This window comes from Oculina patagonica, chromosome 4, assembly GCF_052425735.1.
Source record: "Oculina patagonica isolate OP01 chromosome 4, crgOcupat, whole genome shotgun sequence".
Classification (NCBI taxonomy): domain Eukaryota; kingdom Metazoa; phylum Cnidaria; class Anthozoa; order Scleractinia; family Oculinidae; genus Oculina; species Oculina patagonica.
The window spans coordinates 4507146-4525413 of NC_135761.1; the positions used below are offsets into that span (position 1 = coordinate 4507146).

The window sequence follows — 18268 nt, forward strand, 5'->3', positions numbered from 1 at the left end:
CTGACTGAAGTTTAGATTGATTTTTGATGTTATCTGTAATTGTTTACACGGCGTACGTTTGCTTCGAAAATCCGATTCTCGAAATCGCGATAAAGAATCGAAAATTAAGAAACAATTAACGTTTCACGGCGCCGAAAGATAAGTTAAATACCCATTTTGGCGTTATTGTAAAGTAATTTCATTAACGTAGTGTTTGTGTCTCGGTCTATATTTATTATCATTATGCAAAAAGTACGGTTTGAAATATTTTTGCAATTTATTAAAAATCAGATATACAGAATTTTTCTTCGTGTAGATTTTATTTGCAGTACACTGAGGCTGTATTAGCAGGCTAAGGTTTTATTAAATTCGAAGTTTTCTGTTTATCTTCGCCATGGGAATATCGATTACCCTAAAAAAATATGTTAGATCAGACTTCAATCTAAGACCAATACCTGGTGTGATTTCATATCGATCCGAGCCAGGGAAGACTGCTAGACGGCCAATTGAACATGTTAGGTATGGTCCGGAAAAAAAAAAAAACTGGTTCGAGACACCTTCTTCGAATGCATGCATCTGCCAGAAGCGGCGAGAGGCGGCTGTGTTCGCAGACTATATATAAGAAATCCAGCTAAATTTAGTAAACCGAAAAACGATAAAAAATCCAATCTTTCTTTGTCGCAGTGTTGTCAAGCGACAGAAACGACGTTTTCGACAAGAAAACTAGCAGAATTGAGCGAGAAACATATCCGTCTTACTCTGTACATGTGGAAATAACGAGATAAAACTTCCATTCCCTACTAAAAACTAAGAGAAATAAGCGCAAAACACATCCAGCAAAAATAATCCAGTCTTTCTTGGTCGTGATCTTATCAGGCAAAATAATTACTTGAGAAAAACTGATGGAAGAATCAGCCAAAAATTGGAAGACAAACCGTACGAGACGCGGCTGCCACGCGTGGTAATTTTTCCCCGCGCTTCTTGTCCCAGATATTTTAAGTCGCGAGGCTCGCAGGAGAACTTATTGCCCAATTCGCGGGTCAAGCATCCACACTCTTCCAGAGCAAAACGATGTAGTCCTAAGACTAATCCCCTTTTACTTTCGCAATGTTTTCAAGCGAAATATTAAGTTTCAAAGGCTATTCGCAAAGGAAAACTAATGAAAATAATTGCTTTTCTTTCTCTTGACGTTTTAAACGAATCAATTAACTTAAATGTTAGATCTAGGAGGAAAAAAAAAACAATCGAGTGGAGGATGAAGATCAGAAAAAATATTTTCTACCGATTAAGTCCTATTCAACGACTTTTCAGAGGGACATTGACGCGCTTAACAAATGATCGCAGCCGACTGAGTCAGACTGCATTGAAAGACCGGCTTTATTCAGAAAATTTATTTTTAAAACTCAAAGTAGTCGAAAATAGATATCGGTAGAATAACTTTTTTCTTACTCAAGTGCATCTGAGAAAGAAAAATGAACGAAGTTAGAGGAAAAAACCCATCAAACTCCAATTGAGCCTCATTAAAAACGAAAAGTTTCACTTGACCATCAAAAAATTGATGGTCGAATTGGGAGGAAATAAATAGATCCAAAATAGTCAAAATATTTTCTCTCTCAAGCTGAGTAAAACAACAAATTTAACCATTAATTAATTCTTATCACTTTGATTATGTTGCGGTGTTTCGTCAGTTAAAATACGAAGTCTCGTAACTTAGTGTGTTAGCGATTGATCGAATTAATTACGGGTGATCTTCATTTTTTTCGGAATGTTTTGGTGTTTACTTTTTTCTTAAAATTTGCGGAATACATACGCTGTAAATATATTGACTTACACGGCCGCGTTAAAGTAAGTCTCTCGTTTATTTTCTTAACTTATTGAATTTCTGTTTAAGATTAATGCAGATTCCTGATAAAAAGCTCAATGGAAGAAAGTAATTCTCTTACCTTCTTTAGTTGGAAAAACCTGAACTTCGTTCTTCGTCGCGGCCTTCTTTTTGCGTATGTCACCTGAAGCAAGAATTGTGTTATGTAAGATATATTCACTCTTTCATTCATCGTCACAAAATAGACAGGGAGTTAAAGGAAAGGGTTGATATTTCGTTAACCAGGTTCAATCCTCAGTGATATGAAATATTCAATAGGTGTCGAGACAATTTTAGTTATAAACGGAGGTATAAACGAAGACGCGTTAAATCCTGACTGAAATATTTTGACCGCATCTCGCCGAATGCTTCTCTAGGAAGTGTTTGAAAAAATGTATTGACGACATGTAAACCTGAAAAATGCACCACTACATCATTTTTATTGCATTTTCTTTTATCCCTTGAAAGAACTATTTTTCACCCCTTCTAGAGCAAGCGACAAACAAATCGATTTTTTAAGCAATTCAGTCTTTCTCTATCGTATTGTTTTCAAGCAAAAACAATCTGTTGGAAAAACTGTTTGTGTAGGAAAACTAAGGGAAATAACTAAGTTGAAAAGTTTATTCTGGGTGAGAAAAATAAAACTGAGAATGAACGAAACGCATATCGATCAAAAGTAATTTGTTGCGATGTATTCAAGCAATAAATCGTCTTTCTCCGTAGCGCGAGTTTTCCAAGCAAAACAAGTACGGGAAAAGTCTGCTCGAAACGAACGTTCGCATTTGGGTAACCTTGCCGTTATGTTATTTTGTCGTTACCTTGCTAGTGTGGACCAACTAAACAAAAGAAAACAACCAAATAAAATGACGGAAAATTATCTTCATTCATATGTTACTCTATCCCTGATGACAAGTCGTATCGTTTAACATCCAGTTTTTTCCAATTAGAGAAAACGTAGAAACTGTCATATCTTTTTGACTTTCTTTTGTTTTTGATGTAAACAACCTGACGATCCAGCCTGTTGACCGTTTATTTATGTCCCCAAATACTGAAATATTCAGCAAAATAGGATATATTCAAAACGGACACCTTTATTTACAAACAAGCGGGCATTAGCAACTGGAAGTACTGTTTAACAAATCGATTCAAGCTTCATTCATTTCTCACACAGCCAACAGTTTTTGTGTCTATTTTATTCTTCCACCTGTATTCACAGAAGACATACCTCGTATTTTCGAAATTAATTAGTTTTCACAATTCCTATATAGAAAGTCAACCGTTTCTTTTTTACTAGTTGAATTTATTAAGATTAAATGCAAATCCGTGCTAAAAGTTTAAAAGAAGTAAACAAAAATTATCTCAAAAGAACTATCTTACCATCTTCTTTAAAGGGAAAACTTGGCCCACGTTCTTCGTGACCTCCATTTGACGTAAATCACCTGAAAAATAAATGATCTTGTATAAAATATTCACTCTTTCACTGACGTACTATATAGCCATGGTTACAGAACAATGAAAATTCGCGGGATCGTGACCCAGTTGGCAGCTAGTAATAATTGAATATGAAGATGGATTTTGCAATAACGTACGCTAATGAAAATTTTAGAGAAGGAATCATAAAATAATAATAATCATGATAGCTAGAGAAATAGCTAGATAGATTTCGTTTTTCCTTTTTGCTTACGAGGATAAGGTTCAACCAGTGCTCCTGGTTCAACGCAGTACTTCTGGACATTATTTTAATAAACAAGGATAATAAAACAGTTAACAATTACTTGACACTTCTTTTTATCCAAATCACTTTTTACCAACCGCTCAAATGTTGCACGCGAGTACTACTCATGACAGGTGTTTAAAAAAATATCATTGCGTCGAGTTGACTTAAGACATCATCCTTTTGGTTATGATTCCTTATTTTCTTTTGTTTGTCGTATTAAATATATCCACCGACCTTAGTTGTTTTGAAGATTTAAAACTGTTATTAAAAATAAGTTTGTAGCTGAACCAGTTATATATGACCGCTGATCTGGAACCAATAGATACATACATAAACTCCAACATGTATTTTTCCCCCTTTTTGGAGCAAGCGGAAAAATGTTTTAGCCTTCCTCTGTAGTAATTTTTTTGAAACAAAAACACCGAATCCGTTAGAAAAACTGCTTGTGGAGGAAAAGGAATAAAGGAATTTATAACAATAAACGAAATAAACTGACTCTTTTTTTTCCCTCGGAAAATTTTTAGCCGATACAAATGAATAAAAAATTAAGATTGAAAATATTTTTTTTATCAAGCAGCCATCTCAAATAACTTAAAAATTATAAAACGATTCTGCCTGTCTCAACAGACAGCCAACATATTTGTTGAAGGCGTCTTCTGCTAGATGGTTCCCGGCTCTGGAAAATTTTCTTGGTTCTTTATTTAGCTTGCTGAATTTGTTCCAGTTTCAATGCCGACAAATGTTTCCGAGGACAACTTAAAGAAAAGAGCGCCGAAACAAATTGAGCAAAAATTATCGCTTTTCTATGTTGCGACGTTTCATAAGCGCAGCAAAACAAATTGAAAAGAGAACTGACTCTGATGCCACTTTTCATGCAGGCGTATTTCAGAACGACATGAAAACAGCACATGTTTTTTAATTTATCCAAGCAAGACTTCCACATTTTCATGCAGGCGTATTTCATAACGACATGAAGACAGCACATGTTTTTTATCCAACCAAGACTTCCACATTTTGGGCAACCATGCATGGAGATAGCACATCAGACATGGTAGCCTTGACTATTTAGCAAGCATTTGAAAGTCAGTCGAAATTATAAGAGAGTTATAAATGTCTGTTTAGGAGGAAAACAAAAAAAAGTGTGTGAAAAATAGATCGACTTCAAATAATCGCTTCTCTCGGCTACTACATTTTCTTAGAGAAAGGTCTGAGTTGATTTTAGCTGAAATTAGTTCCTTGCTAGACCCTTCGTTCGAGTGTGTTTTCGTACGTCGGTGTCTAGCACGTAAAAAGTGTTCAGATCATTGCAAGCATCTTGCAGTTTGTTACTCAATTAGATTCGTCGATCTAAAATATATGAGCAGTGATATTCACAATAGAGGAAAGACCTTGAAACACTTTTTTATGTTGGTTACAAACCGGCGACCCGCTCAATGCTTTGACTGAAGAATAAGTTGATAAATCCCTGTAAATGTCGCGCGCGTGTAACTTTTTGGCAAAAGGGCTTTTGCGTGCACGCACCTTACATTAAAATAAGGGAGAGGAGAATAACTGATACACAAGAATTTTATTCGAGTGTGACTCGCATTTCAGATAAACGTTGAAATAGCACAAGAGCTTTCGAGGCTTTACTATTTGCAAACATTTGAGAGTTTGTCCAACGAAGGCGAGATCTTTAACCCTTATGTTTGTCATCGTACTCATGTGCAACTTTTAATTCTTAAATTTTACCTCTGATCATATGTTTTCATAACTTGAAAGTCGACGATATTTAAATAAACTTTGTCGCATTTTTCGTTTCTTATTTCATCATGTGCACGTTCAAACGAGTTTAATGGTAAGCTCTTGGGTGTTACGTGAAAAAAGAAATTACTTACTTATCTACTTACTAAACACTCACCTTTCTGTGGTCTGGCTTTCCTTTGCTTTTCTTTTATAGTGTATAAGTACCTGAAAGATGGTCTTTATTTCAGATGGTATGGCAGTCTTATCTTGTATTAAGTTATTCGCCAGCTGCTGTATATCATATATATCATAAAAATGTTGTTAAATTGGAAGCCAGTTTTAATAACAGTTTTAATAACAATGGTTAGCTGTCTGATGCGATTGTCTAATTAGTTAGCAGAGGTAAAGGACGCACTTTCGGCACTGTTTTAAATAAATTTGAATAAGTGAGTAGCTTTCTTATGGTAAACTGTGCGCCGCGGGATGTCAACTTTCTAGACTCTGTTAATTTGTCGTCCTGTTTTTATTTCTGTCTGTCAGACGAGAAAAATAAACTCCTCTTCTTTGAAATTCTAGGCTTGTTCCAAAAGTATCAATCTCACTTCTAAGCTGTATCACAGAGGGCATAGACTGCATTGAGGGAACTATTTATCGTGTATTGAATTGCGGTATCTTACCATGCTCTGAGCATGTTTCGTTTCGTTTTAATGACACCTGAATAGAAGTACTGTGCAGGATATAAAAATGAATTAAGCTCATATAAGGGGCAGAGTTCCCATGCTGCAGTTTTTTAATTTTTATTGAAAGCGATAATTGATGGTTTTTCTTTGGGCGCTTTGTATATGTTCCGTTTTGCATATGGATTAATTTCAGTCAATGCCTTTGATGTTCTGGAAAGTTTGCTGGCAACATTCGATTTTCGCGTTCAGATTATCTTTTGACAATAAGAGCTAGACGAAAAGATAGAGTTCCAGAATTTCAATGTTTATTTTAATTTGGAATAATGTCCACTATCCGTCGATTACTTATTTATTTTGTAGGATCGGTTAATACATCCGGTGCCACAGTTCATAAATAAATAAGCACATTTATGTTGATTGAAATCTAATTTTGGTAGAGTAGTAATATAGACAAAAGACTAAAATAAATTTCGATTTCCATGCATACAAGGCATGTCTTTTAACTGCATGTTGTTCTCCGGCTTGTGCTCAACTCTTCCTGTAGAATGACATCCTTGTTAGGCCGGAATAGAGCGTTTTCACTCACGTGACCAGATTTCTCCATCGTTATGGCAACCGACTTATCCGCCATATTGGTGTTCCATCGAAGCAGAGTTTAAGTAGCGTAACTTAAAATTTATAAAACGATTCCGCCCGTCTCGACACTGACAGCCAACGTATTTTCGAAAACGGAAATTTCGCCGGAGATGGAATAGTAATCATTGTAATAAATATTTTGTTTTTTCTTGTTTGCCCACGAGGATAAGGTTCAACGCAGCACTTCTGGACATTATTTTAATAAACAAGGGTAATGAAGCAGTTAACAATTACTTGTTACACTTCTTTTTATCCAAATCCCTTTTTACCAACCGCTCAAATGTTGCACGCGAGTACTACTCATGACAGGTGTTTAAAAAATTATCATGGCGTCGAGTTGACTTAAGACATCATCCTTTTGGTTATGATTCCTTATTTTCTTTTGTTTGTCGTATTAAATATATCCACCGACCTTAGTTGTTTCCGGCGAAGATTTCAAATTGTTATTACAAGTAACTGTTTGCAGCTTTACCAGCTATTAATTACCACTGGTCTAGAACCAATAGATACATACCGGTACATTAACTCCAACAACCTAAAACGATGTTCAATAACGCAATTTATTCGGTTTATCAGCGCTGTAACTAGCAAGAGGCAAGACGAGGCACTTGCCTCGTCTAGATTTTTTACCCAAAATTAAAAAAAATATATGATTTGTTGGGAAAATAATCCCCAGTTCAACAAGATTTATATTTCTCAAGAAATGTCTTATAAAAAGTTTGAAGAAAGAGTTTCAGAGCTTCTAGATTCAGTCAAACATTTTTTGTGGGCTTTCCCCCCTAAAACCCTTTAGCAAGATCTTGCCTAGTCTATGGCAAATGTCTTGTTACGGCCCTACATATAAGTAAATGTTTTTAGTTTTTACTTTTTGTCTGCAGATGATTGGTTTAAGTTCATCCCATTTTGTACAAGATTTTACCGTAAGTTAGTAATAAGTACTCGTACTCGAGAAACTGATGTTGTTACAATTAACCCACGCGAGGAGGACAACTGAAAGAATCGAGTGGAAACTATGTCGATAAAAATAATGGATTTTTTTGTGGCAAAATAATAGGTTGATAAATCTGCTCGATCGAGGAGAAAATCTAAAAGTATAGATTAAAAAACAAATCGATGAAAACTAACTCAATCTTTTTTTTGTCGCGATGTTGCCAGGCGAAAACTATCGTTGAAAAGTCCATTCGAATAAGATAACTGAAGCAAGTGAGTAAAAAGCAAATCCATAAAAATAGTGTCGCATACCTCTTCGTGACGTTTTCGAACGTAGTTAAAATATCTGGCCGGTGAGGACAACTTAAAGAATAGAGCGCCGAAACAAATTGAGCAAAAATTATCGCTTTTCTATGTTGCGACGTTTTATAAGCGCAACAAAACAAATTGAAAAGAGAACTGACTCTGATGCCACTTTTCATGCAGGCGTATTTCAGAACGACATGAAAACAGCACATGTTTTTCAATTTATCCAAGCAAGACTTCCACATTTTGGGCAACCATGCATGGAGATAGCACATCAGACATGGTAGCCTTGACTATTTAGCAAGCATTTGAAAGTCAGTCAAACTCATATGAGAGCTTTAAAAGTCTGTTTAGGAGGAAAACAAAAAAAGTGTGTGGAAAATAGATCGACTTCAAATAATCGCTTCTCTCGGCTTCTACATTTTCTTTGACAAAGGTCTGAGTTGATTTTAGCTGAAATTAGTTCCTTGCTAGACCCTTCGTTCGAGTGTGTTTTCGTACGTCGGTGTCTAGCACGTGTAATATGTTCAGATCATTGCAAGCATCTTGCAGTTTGTTACTCAATTAGATTCGTCGATCTAAAATATATCGGTAGTGATATTCAAAATAGAGGAAAGTCCGTAAAACACATTTTTTATGTGGGTTACAAACCGGCGGCCCGCTTAATGCTTTGACTGAAGAATAAGTTGATAAATCTGCTTGATCAAGCAGATATATAGATTGAAAAACAACTGATCGATCAAAACTATTTTTTTTTTGCCGCAATGTTGTTCAGCGAAAATATTCCTCGAAAAGTCTATTTGAGGAGAAAACTGAAACCAGCTTTGAGTAAGAATAATGAAAAGCAAATCCATAAAAATACTGTCGCATTTCGCTAGCGACGTTTTCTAACGTAATAATCGCTTTATATACATGTGCGACGACGATGAACATTTAATAAATTGAGCCCCGAAAATAAATCGAATAAAAGTTGTCGCTTTTTCATGCATTTTGCAACGTTTTTAAGCCTTGAGGAGGAAAATTGTGGGATTCAGTGCGAAAAAGAAAATCGTTTAAAAATAATCATCTTTCTCTCTCGTAATGTTTCAAGGAAATAACACATTATAAGCCTATTCAGCGAGCAAAACTAAAAGATTTAAGCGAGCATCAAATGGATAAAAAAAAACCTTCGTCTGCCTTGATGTTGTCAAGCGATACAAAGCGAATGAGAAATCGAGCGCGTGCCGAAACACTGTAAATGTCGCGCGCGTGTAACTTTTTTTGCAAAAGGGCTTTTGCGTGCACGCACCTTTCATTAAAATAAGGGAGAGAAGAATAACTGTTACACAAGAATTTTATTCGAGTGTGACTCGCATTTCAGATAAACGTTGCGGAACAAGCACAAGCTTTCGAGGCTTAACTATTTGCAAACATTTGAGAGTTTGTCCAACGTTAGGGGAGACCTATAACCCTTATGTTTGCGAATATCGTACTAGCCATAAATTAGCATTTTAGCGATAACTTGGCGTATGGGAAGAACCTTGGAATTCTTAAACTCGATGATGCGATTTGTGAAATATTCGAACAACTAGTCCCTTCGCTTTGTTTTAATAATTGACATCGTTCTCATGTGCATCTTCAAATCTTTAAATTTTACCTCTGATCATTTGTTTGCAGAACTTGAAAGTCGACGATATTTAAACATGTTAAAATAACCTTTGTCGCATTTTTCGTCTCTTATTTCATCATGTGCACGTTCAAACGAGTTTTATTGTAAGCTCTTGGGTGTAACGTGAAAAAAGAAATTACTTACTTATTTACTTACTTTACACTCACCTTTTCGTGGTCTGACTTTCCTTTGCTTTTCTTTTATATATACAATTATATAGTAGGCGCCTGTGTGATGAAAAGCAAGAAACAGAACATATACAGCATGCATGAGTATATAAAGAAAGTTAATAAACTGACATTGTTTGTAAAAATGTAATTTTTGGTATTTTTTCCTATGTTTTTGCATTTGGATAATGGCAAAATGACTCACTTTAATATATCAATATCCTTTATTTATATAAGTACCTGAAAGAGACGAAAGATGGTCTTTATTTCATATGGTATGGCAGTCTTATCTTGTATTAAGTTAGTCGCCAGCTGCTGTATATCATAAAAATGTTGTTAAATTGGAAGCCAGTTTTAATACCAACGGTTAGCTGTCTGATGCGATTGTCAAATTAGTTAGCAGAGGTAAAGAACGCACTTTCGGCACTGTTTCAAATAAATTTGAATAAGTGAGTAGCTTTCTTATGGTAAACTGTGCGCCGCGGGATGTTCAACTTTCTAGACTCTGTTAATTTGTCGTCCTGTTTTTATTTCTGTCTGTCAGACGAGAAAAATAAACTCCTCTTCTTTGAAATTCTAGGCTTGTACCAAAAGTATCAGTCTCACTTCTAAGTTATATCATACATGGCATAGACAGCATTGAGGGAACTATTTATTGTGTATTAAATTGCGGTATCTCGCTCTGAGCATATGTTTCGTTTCGTTTTAATGAAAGCTGAATAGAGCTAAGCATATGTTTCGTTTCGTTTTAATGACAGCTGAATAGAGCTAAGCATATGTTTCGTTTCGTTTTAATGACAGCTGAATAGAAGTACTGTGCGGGGTATATAAAAATGAATTAAGCTCATATAAGGGGCAGAGTTCCCAAGCTGCAGTTTTTCTAAGTTTTATTTGAGGGAGATAATTGATGTTTTTGCTATGGGCGTTTTGTATATGTTTCGTTTTGCATATGGATTAATTTCAGTCAATGCCTTTTATGTTCTGGAAAGTTTGCTGGCAACATTCGATTTTCGCGTTCAGATTATCTTTTGACAATAAGAGCTAGACGAAAAGATAGAGTCCCAAAATTTCAATGTTTATTTTAATTTGGAATAATGTCCACTATCCGTCGATTATTATTTTGTAGGATCGGTTAATACTTCCGGTGCCGCAGTTCATAAATAAACAAGAAGTTTGAGAAGCTTGAGAAGCTTAAAATCGGGCGCTTAATAATTAGCTATCTGTTTTGACTTGAAAGGCAGGGTACAGTACAGTAAAAATCACTGGAAAAACAGTCACTTAAACCTATTCAGGCCGGGGGGGGGGGGGGGGGGGGGGGGCTTTTGAGGCCCGCGCTGACTTTGGACGCTTATAACTTTTTCAAGATTCAACCAAACGCTGCCAAACTTTGCGCGTTTATCTAAAATTTATCTCGCAATAATTTGGTAGGATTAGTTATTGTGCCAGTAACTTGTAACCATTGCAACGTCATTTTGACAGGCTTGTTTTCCCAAATTTGAATTTTTCGTGTTTCTATTTAATAATGAAAATCTGGAATGTTTTCAAGATTGCATTATTACTTAATGACATAATGGTCTCAATTTATAAAAATATATTTCGCACAATACAAATAAACGATTGAACTAGACGTCTAGAAAATATAAATTTGTAACACTTAGCAAAGTGCAGCCTTTTCGCAATACTTAATAAAGGCGGGGTTTTTACCTGAAGACCAATTTTTCCAACGCTTTAGGTGGCTGACGCATTTCAGTATTTTCCAGCCAACTCCTAATCAGGTCTGTATATTGACCTGCATTTCAGTATTTTGATGTCAACTCCTAATCAGGTAACTACTTAATTGTCAAGAAAATGATCACAACTTATTGACCAATGATTAGGTATTTGTTTCATACCATTACTGTAATAGCAACTGGTGAAGAATAGTAGTAAAGACCCAAAGTATAAGGGCTGGAAAACACTGAAAACCATTTCAGCCGCGTTTCAAGGAATCCAAAAAAGCTTTACTTATCCCATATATATTTGTTTTGCAGTATTTTGTTAATTTTTGGACGATTTTGGGGGATGTCTGGGAGGCGATAGTTTTTCTCAAAGGATTAGTAAAATTTAGACAAATAAGAAATATTGGAGATTTAATGTGATTTTAAAATTTGAATTTGAAGTTAAAAATTGGTGGACGGACACCAAACAGTCTCCTGACAACCCGGAGTGCTCTTGCGAGGGGGTCAACTGTTTGGAGGTGTTTCCATTCTTTTCTTCAATCCCTTCTTTAAATCTCTTAAAGTTCCATTCAAATTCAGGTAGAACCCCACCTTAAGTTTTGTTCTTGTGAGAAAACAACAGAAGTCAAAGGTTGCGTGATATAACCAAGCATGGATTTTAATTCTTCCTCCCTTTCCATCTCCTTAGCCTTTCACCCCCACCTGTCCCTTCCTTTCTACTCTCATTCAATTTAATGTTTGTTTACATTTCCTAACCAATTCAGTATCGTACTAATCTGTGCCAAGCAATCAGATAATAACAGAAATTTACCTTAATTTTGATCTCCCATACCAAGACCTTAGAGTATAAACCGCTAATAAAACAAAACACACTTGATAATAATTCTCTGAGGTTATACACCTTGCAGTATTAACGTACTAACGAACTTGATAACAAACCCGATGTCGTACTAAGGATTTTTACTGATCAACATAGAAAATAAGTTCACAATGGTTTGTTCCCAAAACGTTTTTTTACTGTACAGAGGGTCTGTATATTGACCTGTAACTTGTATACCGTATTGAAAAATTCAGAACGAACCGACTTTACCATGATATCATGTTGAAAAATTAGCTCGTTCGAAACCGTAGCAAAATCGTTAGAGACAGACAAGATACAGCCGTTTACTGGCAGTCTTTGAAAATCCTGACTTTCGTCAAAATGAGCCAAAATAAAGTTTTAAAATTTCCTTTATCAATATGGTTCTTATCTTTTTATTCAATTCTATGAACTGCTTTTATGCAGTACTGTCCACAAAGATTTCAATTTCCTCAAAGTTTCGGGACAAATGGATACAAAATATTTCGTGCAGAATGTAATTTGATTAAGCGAATGTTTTCACGTCTATAAATACTTCAAGCAGTGAATGAAAAACCGTTTTGTTTTCATCGATGAGAACCACTTTCAAATAGTTAATGCATAAAAAATAACAATCAGATCAGAATACAATAATTATTAATGTAAGGTCTCGCTATTATGTCTCGGCAGAGATACTTCTTTTTTGCAAGTTCAAATGTATGCAAATTACGTGTGAAATGTAATTCGATTCCATTGTCTTGTTTACAAACTCTTTCTTAAGAAAGTTGTATTTTCGTGAATAAAACCCATTGGCCTGTTTTGTTTTCCTGATCATGTTTGTCTGTGATTTTACAAAACATGTGGTCTTTTTTTTTCGGAACTTTAAGTTGTACAAAAATTCCTATTTTGAACACAGATGTCACTTCCGGAATTTCTCATCTAAAATTCAATTGGTATTTAATTATAATTATTCGAAGTTTTCATTTTCAAGTCATCTTTTCATTCGATAGCTTTACTGATCTCGTAAAAAATTCCATTCAAGTTCACACCAATACTGTACACTGCCAATGTTTTGCTGACGTCTTGAGAAGTGTCTTACTAACGTCACTAGTCAAATCTAAAATATATCCAAACCATGTTGTGCAAACATTCTACTCTTTGTGACAGGCGACTTTGACGCCCAACTGTGCGGAAATGAAAATCGACATACTTCTTGCTAAATATATAAAAAAATAGTTTTAAAGTGGTGTCCGCCTCAAAAAAATGTACCGCCAGATCACACTGCTATTTGTAGAAACCAGCAAAGCGTCTAGTTTCAAAGTTTCCCACAAAAACATTGCGTGACATGAATGACGTTACCCCTTTTATTTACAAAAATAGCTTCAACTTGTCAAAGCAACTACAGTTTCACAATGGTGATTATTAGTACTTTACCCCTTAAGCTTTTTTCTCTGTCCTCCCGCCGAAGCAAAGAAGAGAACCAGATTGCAGATTAGCCCAAAAGTCGACCTACAACGATTTACTGTCAAAACTGAAATGGACCCGATTGGCCCAGGCTATCCCCGTCATTTTTAGCCGACAGGAGACTATTGTCTAGGACGACCAAAGGGTAAACTATAAATCGGCCACGCCCGATTAATAAGCATATTTATGTTTATTGAAATCTAATTTTGGTAGAGTAGTAATACAAGGCATGGCTTGTAACTGCATGTTGTTCTCCGGCTTGTGCTCAACTCTTCCTGTAGAATGACATCCTTTGTTAGGCCGGAATATACTTGTAATAAAGCAACAGCGGTTTGAGTCTTCTCTGAAAGCGATTAATTCAGTACGAGAAGACTGATTCTCATATTGTCGTAAAACAATTAAAAAAGACAACAACAGCAGATAAGACAGAAGCCCTCTTGTTTTTTACTCTTAATTCCTGGAATGGATTGAAGAAATCTATCCCCACGAACTTTATATATTTTTTATTTTAATTTTAAGTGAAACCCACCAAACGTTCTGTCTATATCTTGAACTTTTATTCGGCGACAATTTTGAAGAAATTTGATGTCTCCATGGCAACTATTTGACCAAATTAGAATTTTCTGTTTTTAATGACAGTTCCTAACATGTTTTGCAATATGTTTTACATTTTAAGATCACTTTTAAGTTTTCATTACATTTTAGTAAGGTTTGGAAGTTTTCTTATTTCACGGAAAAAATCAAGAAATGTAAGATGGCGGACCCAAGAAGACGACTTTCAGAAATGTTATTCTCGCCTACCGATATTCATATAAACATAGCTTGAACAATGAAACAAATAGCAATGACTAGGTGATTCGATTCAGTCTGGAATCTTGCTTAGACACGGCGACTATAGAACCGCAATCGCACGAATTCTGTTACAAAAAGCCCTCAGTAGAGAGGAAAACTGTACTGTGTTAGTTAAAATTAATCGAGAAGTTTTCGAAAGGCGGTTATTCGGTACTGAGAGTTATTCTTCCGGAATGTTCTCTCGTTTGTTAGTTAGATTTAATGCCGATAAAAATACGTCAAAATATATTTTCGCCGGAGATTCTCAGTAAATTTGAGGGAATTTGTATGTTTGCTGTAAAATAGGCAGTTATTGGTGCAACTCGTGTTCTGTCTTTATTTTTATATACTGCAGGGCCGTAACTAGCAAGACGCAAGACGAGGCACTTGTCTGGTATTGTTGGAAATCACAAGTTCACCCATCACTAGTCTCGTCTCAATACCTTTATTCGTAACAAAGCTCACAATAAGTTTCAACCGTCACCGAACACGTTCTCTCTTCTACTCTAAAATCACAGATCATTCTTTTGTTATGTATTCTATGTTCACGTGATCAACTTGTCGCTCAAGCTTAGTTACATTGATCTGATTGGCTGTTGATTACTGTCACGATATGAATCCTTTTTGTTACGCACCTGTAAGTAACGCAGCTATAAATCTCCAACAGTATTGAATTAAACCCAAAACATGTTTAGTTGGGAAGATTATCACCAGTTGAACAAGATTGATTTTTTAAGAAAAACCTTATGAAAAATGATTAAGAAAGAGTTTATTCAGAGCTTATTGTTCTCCATTTTATCTGCAGGGCATGCATGCCCCCAGAACCTCCTAGCAAGATCTTGCCTCGTCTTTGCCAAAGGTCTGGTTACGGTCCTGTATACTGAATTAAGTTTCTTCATTAAGAATTGAGTTTAACTGGATAACCACCCTTTTATGGACGTGAGGAAGCTATACCGGAGACGATTTAAATAAACAGGAATAAGCTAAAGCGGGAAAACGAAGCGAATCATAAATAATGCAGAGCCAATTTTGTGGGTGGAATAATGGGTTACGTCTTGAATGGTAATAGAGAGCTTAAGAACCAAACGTTTTTGGCAACACAAAGGGCGGGGAGGTCGCGCAGGACTGGATCGAGGCGAGCGTTTTAGGCCGAGAAAAAGGAAGGTTAAGCAGTCTTTGTTTTTGTGACACGAACGTCTTCGCTGTGTTGTCATGTCTTCGTTATAATTAAAAGATGCAAGAGACTTGGCTTATCTGCTATTTTCCTGGATTGTTAGCTTTGGGTAAATCCATAGTAAAGAAGAAAAATATTTTAACACTTTTAATTTGGGTTTCAGAGTGGGCTGACTAAATACTTCGCACTTGACGGATCAAACATGGAAGCTGATAAACAGAGTGCTTCAAATCTTCCCGCCAATTCTTCGTAGAATTCCTTGCTTGACCGTCGAGTGCGAAGAATTTAGTCTCAGCCCACTCTGAAACCCAAATTAAAAGCGTTAAAATATTTTTCTTCTTTAATATGGATTTGCTTGAAGCTATAAATCAAGGAAAATAAAAGATAATTCACATTAGACGTTCGCGCTGCTTCACGGCGTTTCCCTTGAACTTCAAAACTCGCGTTCTGGCGTCTGCGACTTGATCACGTAGACGCAATGACATGCGCAGTATGCATGAACTAGTTCTTGAGACTTCCAGTTGACGTTCGTGACATTACATTTAATAGAATACCTGGTATTAAAAAACTTCAGGAAAAATAGGATAATAAATATGTCGCTTTTCCCCTTTGCCTTCTGATAATACAACCCCGATCCCAGGATCTCTTTCCCGGCTTTTACTCATTGTTGAGAGAACAAGGAACAAGAGGGGAAAAGGAGAGAGAGGCTGGGATCGAGTTGCTGATAACAAAGTCATGGCGACGAGTTGACGTTTAAACAGCAACAGCAATTTGAGTAAAGATGAACAAGTTTTCCGAAGTCATAGACTTGGTAATATAATTTCTTGACAAGTTTTCCTTGTCGGGCCGTGCCATGAGCACGTTTTACTTTTCCGTATTAACTTTTTACCCTATCATGTCAGCGTATAATTCAAATCAATTGAGCAATTCTTTTCCGTTCTTCTTTAGACAGGGTCTGCCAGGGTTTTTAAGTATACGGTATACAGGGGGATTTTGAATTGGGTATACAGTATTTTTACGCTTAAGTTGAGCCTTTTATGAGCACAAAGTATTCTGTGTTTTTCCAAATTTTGGCCATTTTTGCATTATTTTGAGGGGGGGAAATTTTGGGTATACTGGGTATATTCAGGTATATTGGTATACCACTTACCCCTTGGCCGACCCTGTTTAGATAAGCGCTATGTATTTATGTGAAATTTACCCACACTCCAGCACTGCCTACAAGCACATGGTTATTAACACAATCGATATCCACCATTCCCGGGCCTGAATTAACGACAAGCAACATTGAATGGCGTTAACACATCAACTCAAAAACAGTCACAACGGGGAATTAGGAATGTTTTCAAATCCTAAAATGCAAGCACAAAACGCAAAAACACACACATTTCCTAAGAAGAAAAAAAAAAGATGCAAAAGAAATGGATTTTTTTTTGAACGACTGTGTAGAGCTGGCATGGTTTATATGTTCACGATTCCAGAGTTTTATCATGCGGTATTGTTGTACACACACAAAATTCTCGCTAGAGAAACTAACCAAAAACTAACCTCCGATGATATGTAAAGTCTGCTTGCGTTGTGGCCAATACAGCCGGAGCTTAACCTGGTTTGCGTAAAATGAAGTGACTAGGAGTATTTCTACTCCCCCTGGCTGGGATGCTGGTCCATCGCGGCGTTACCCCCCAGCATAAATTCGCAGGTTCTCGTTTATACACCTGTGTGGTGAGAGGCACTATGAGAGTGAAGTGTCTTGCCCAAGAACACAACACAATAACCCCAGCCAGGGTTTGAACCCGGATCACTCGATCCAGAGTCCAGCGGCCTAACCATTAGACCACCGCGACTCCTACGCCTCCGATGATATGTCTACCAAAAGAACTAGACTATGATCAGTCCCTGTTTTTCCTTGACCAGCGAGCATGAAGGGAAAAATAGCGCGGCCATTTTTACACGCGCGCTTTTTTCCCCGCCCCTTCCCCCCGGGGGCTTTTTTCCTTTCACGCTTGACCGACGAGAAAAAAGTCTAAAAAACTTCTATTATTAAGCGTACATTTTTCAAAATACACCATCCGTAACGAAGCTTCTTAAACAAACCTACGCCAAACAAATTATTGATAGTCCGCGTCGCGTCTATCTTGTGATACTTTAGCACACTACTTCACTGCAAGTTATATGGCGTTAGTTGTGTAGCTTTTTTTCCAGAGATTGGGCGTCCTTTGCTCATATCAGCTCCAACGCAGTCGTTTCAGAGCAAACGCTTCTAATTTGCATTTTACTGACATCTTAATTTCCAGTCAAAGTGAGCTGTTTTATATATTAAACAATTAGTTTGAATATGTTTGAGACTCCAAGGAAAGTTTTTTCAGGTAAGGTTGAGTTCGTGGCACTTTCGTGATCTTTCGTGATCAGTGAGGGCGCCCTGCAATTCGACCCTTTAAAGTCATGAATAAAAATGTATAAAAACAATAAGTAATAAGGTGCAATTAAGCCGCCTTTTCTTGTTTTAAATCATTACACATTAGTGCCTGACTGACTTCAAGCGGAATCTGCGAAGGTTTGTTGATATATACTTGGTGAGTGAAAATTAGACATCT

The 18268-nt window shown here is 36.4% G+C and overlaps 2 protein-coding genes across 9 annotated transcripts in view; one reads left to right on the plus strand and one right to left on the minus strand.

Annotated features, from left to right (window-relative positions):
* Window positions 1-3313, minus strand: part of LOC144651229 (uncharacterized) — a 56202-nt gene extending 52889 nt beyond the window's left edge. For 2 of the 8 annotated variants that reach the window (XR_013570274.1, XM_078511148.1), the window contains exons 1-2: window positions 3218-3309; window positions 1923-1985 (exon numbers count right to left, since the gene is read on the minus strand). Coding sequence is in view for 6 of the 8 variants with exons in the window: in XM_078511148.1 (XP_078367274.1) it covers window positions 1923-1985; window positions 3218-3265 (111 nt within the window). In the remaining 2 variants the exon portion in view is untranslated. Of the gene's footprint in view, window positions 392-523; window positions 1113-1922; window positions 1986-3217 lie in introns of those variants that run through there. The other 6 variants (XM_078511149.1, XM_078511150.1, XM_078511147.1 and 3 more) reach the window with 6 other exon arrangements.
* The window catches only part of LOC144651272 (cyclin-D1-binding protein 1 homolog), a 130426-nt gene that overhangs the window by 94764 nt on the left and 17394 nt on the right, over window positions 1-18268 (plus strand). The gene's annotated exons all lie outside the window — the stretch shown is intronic.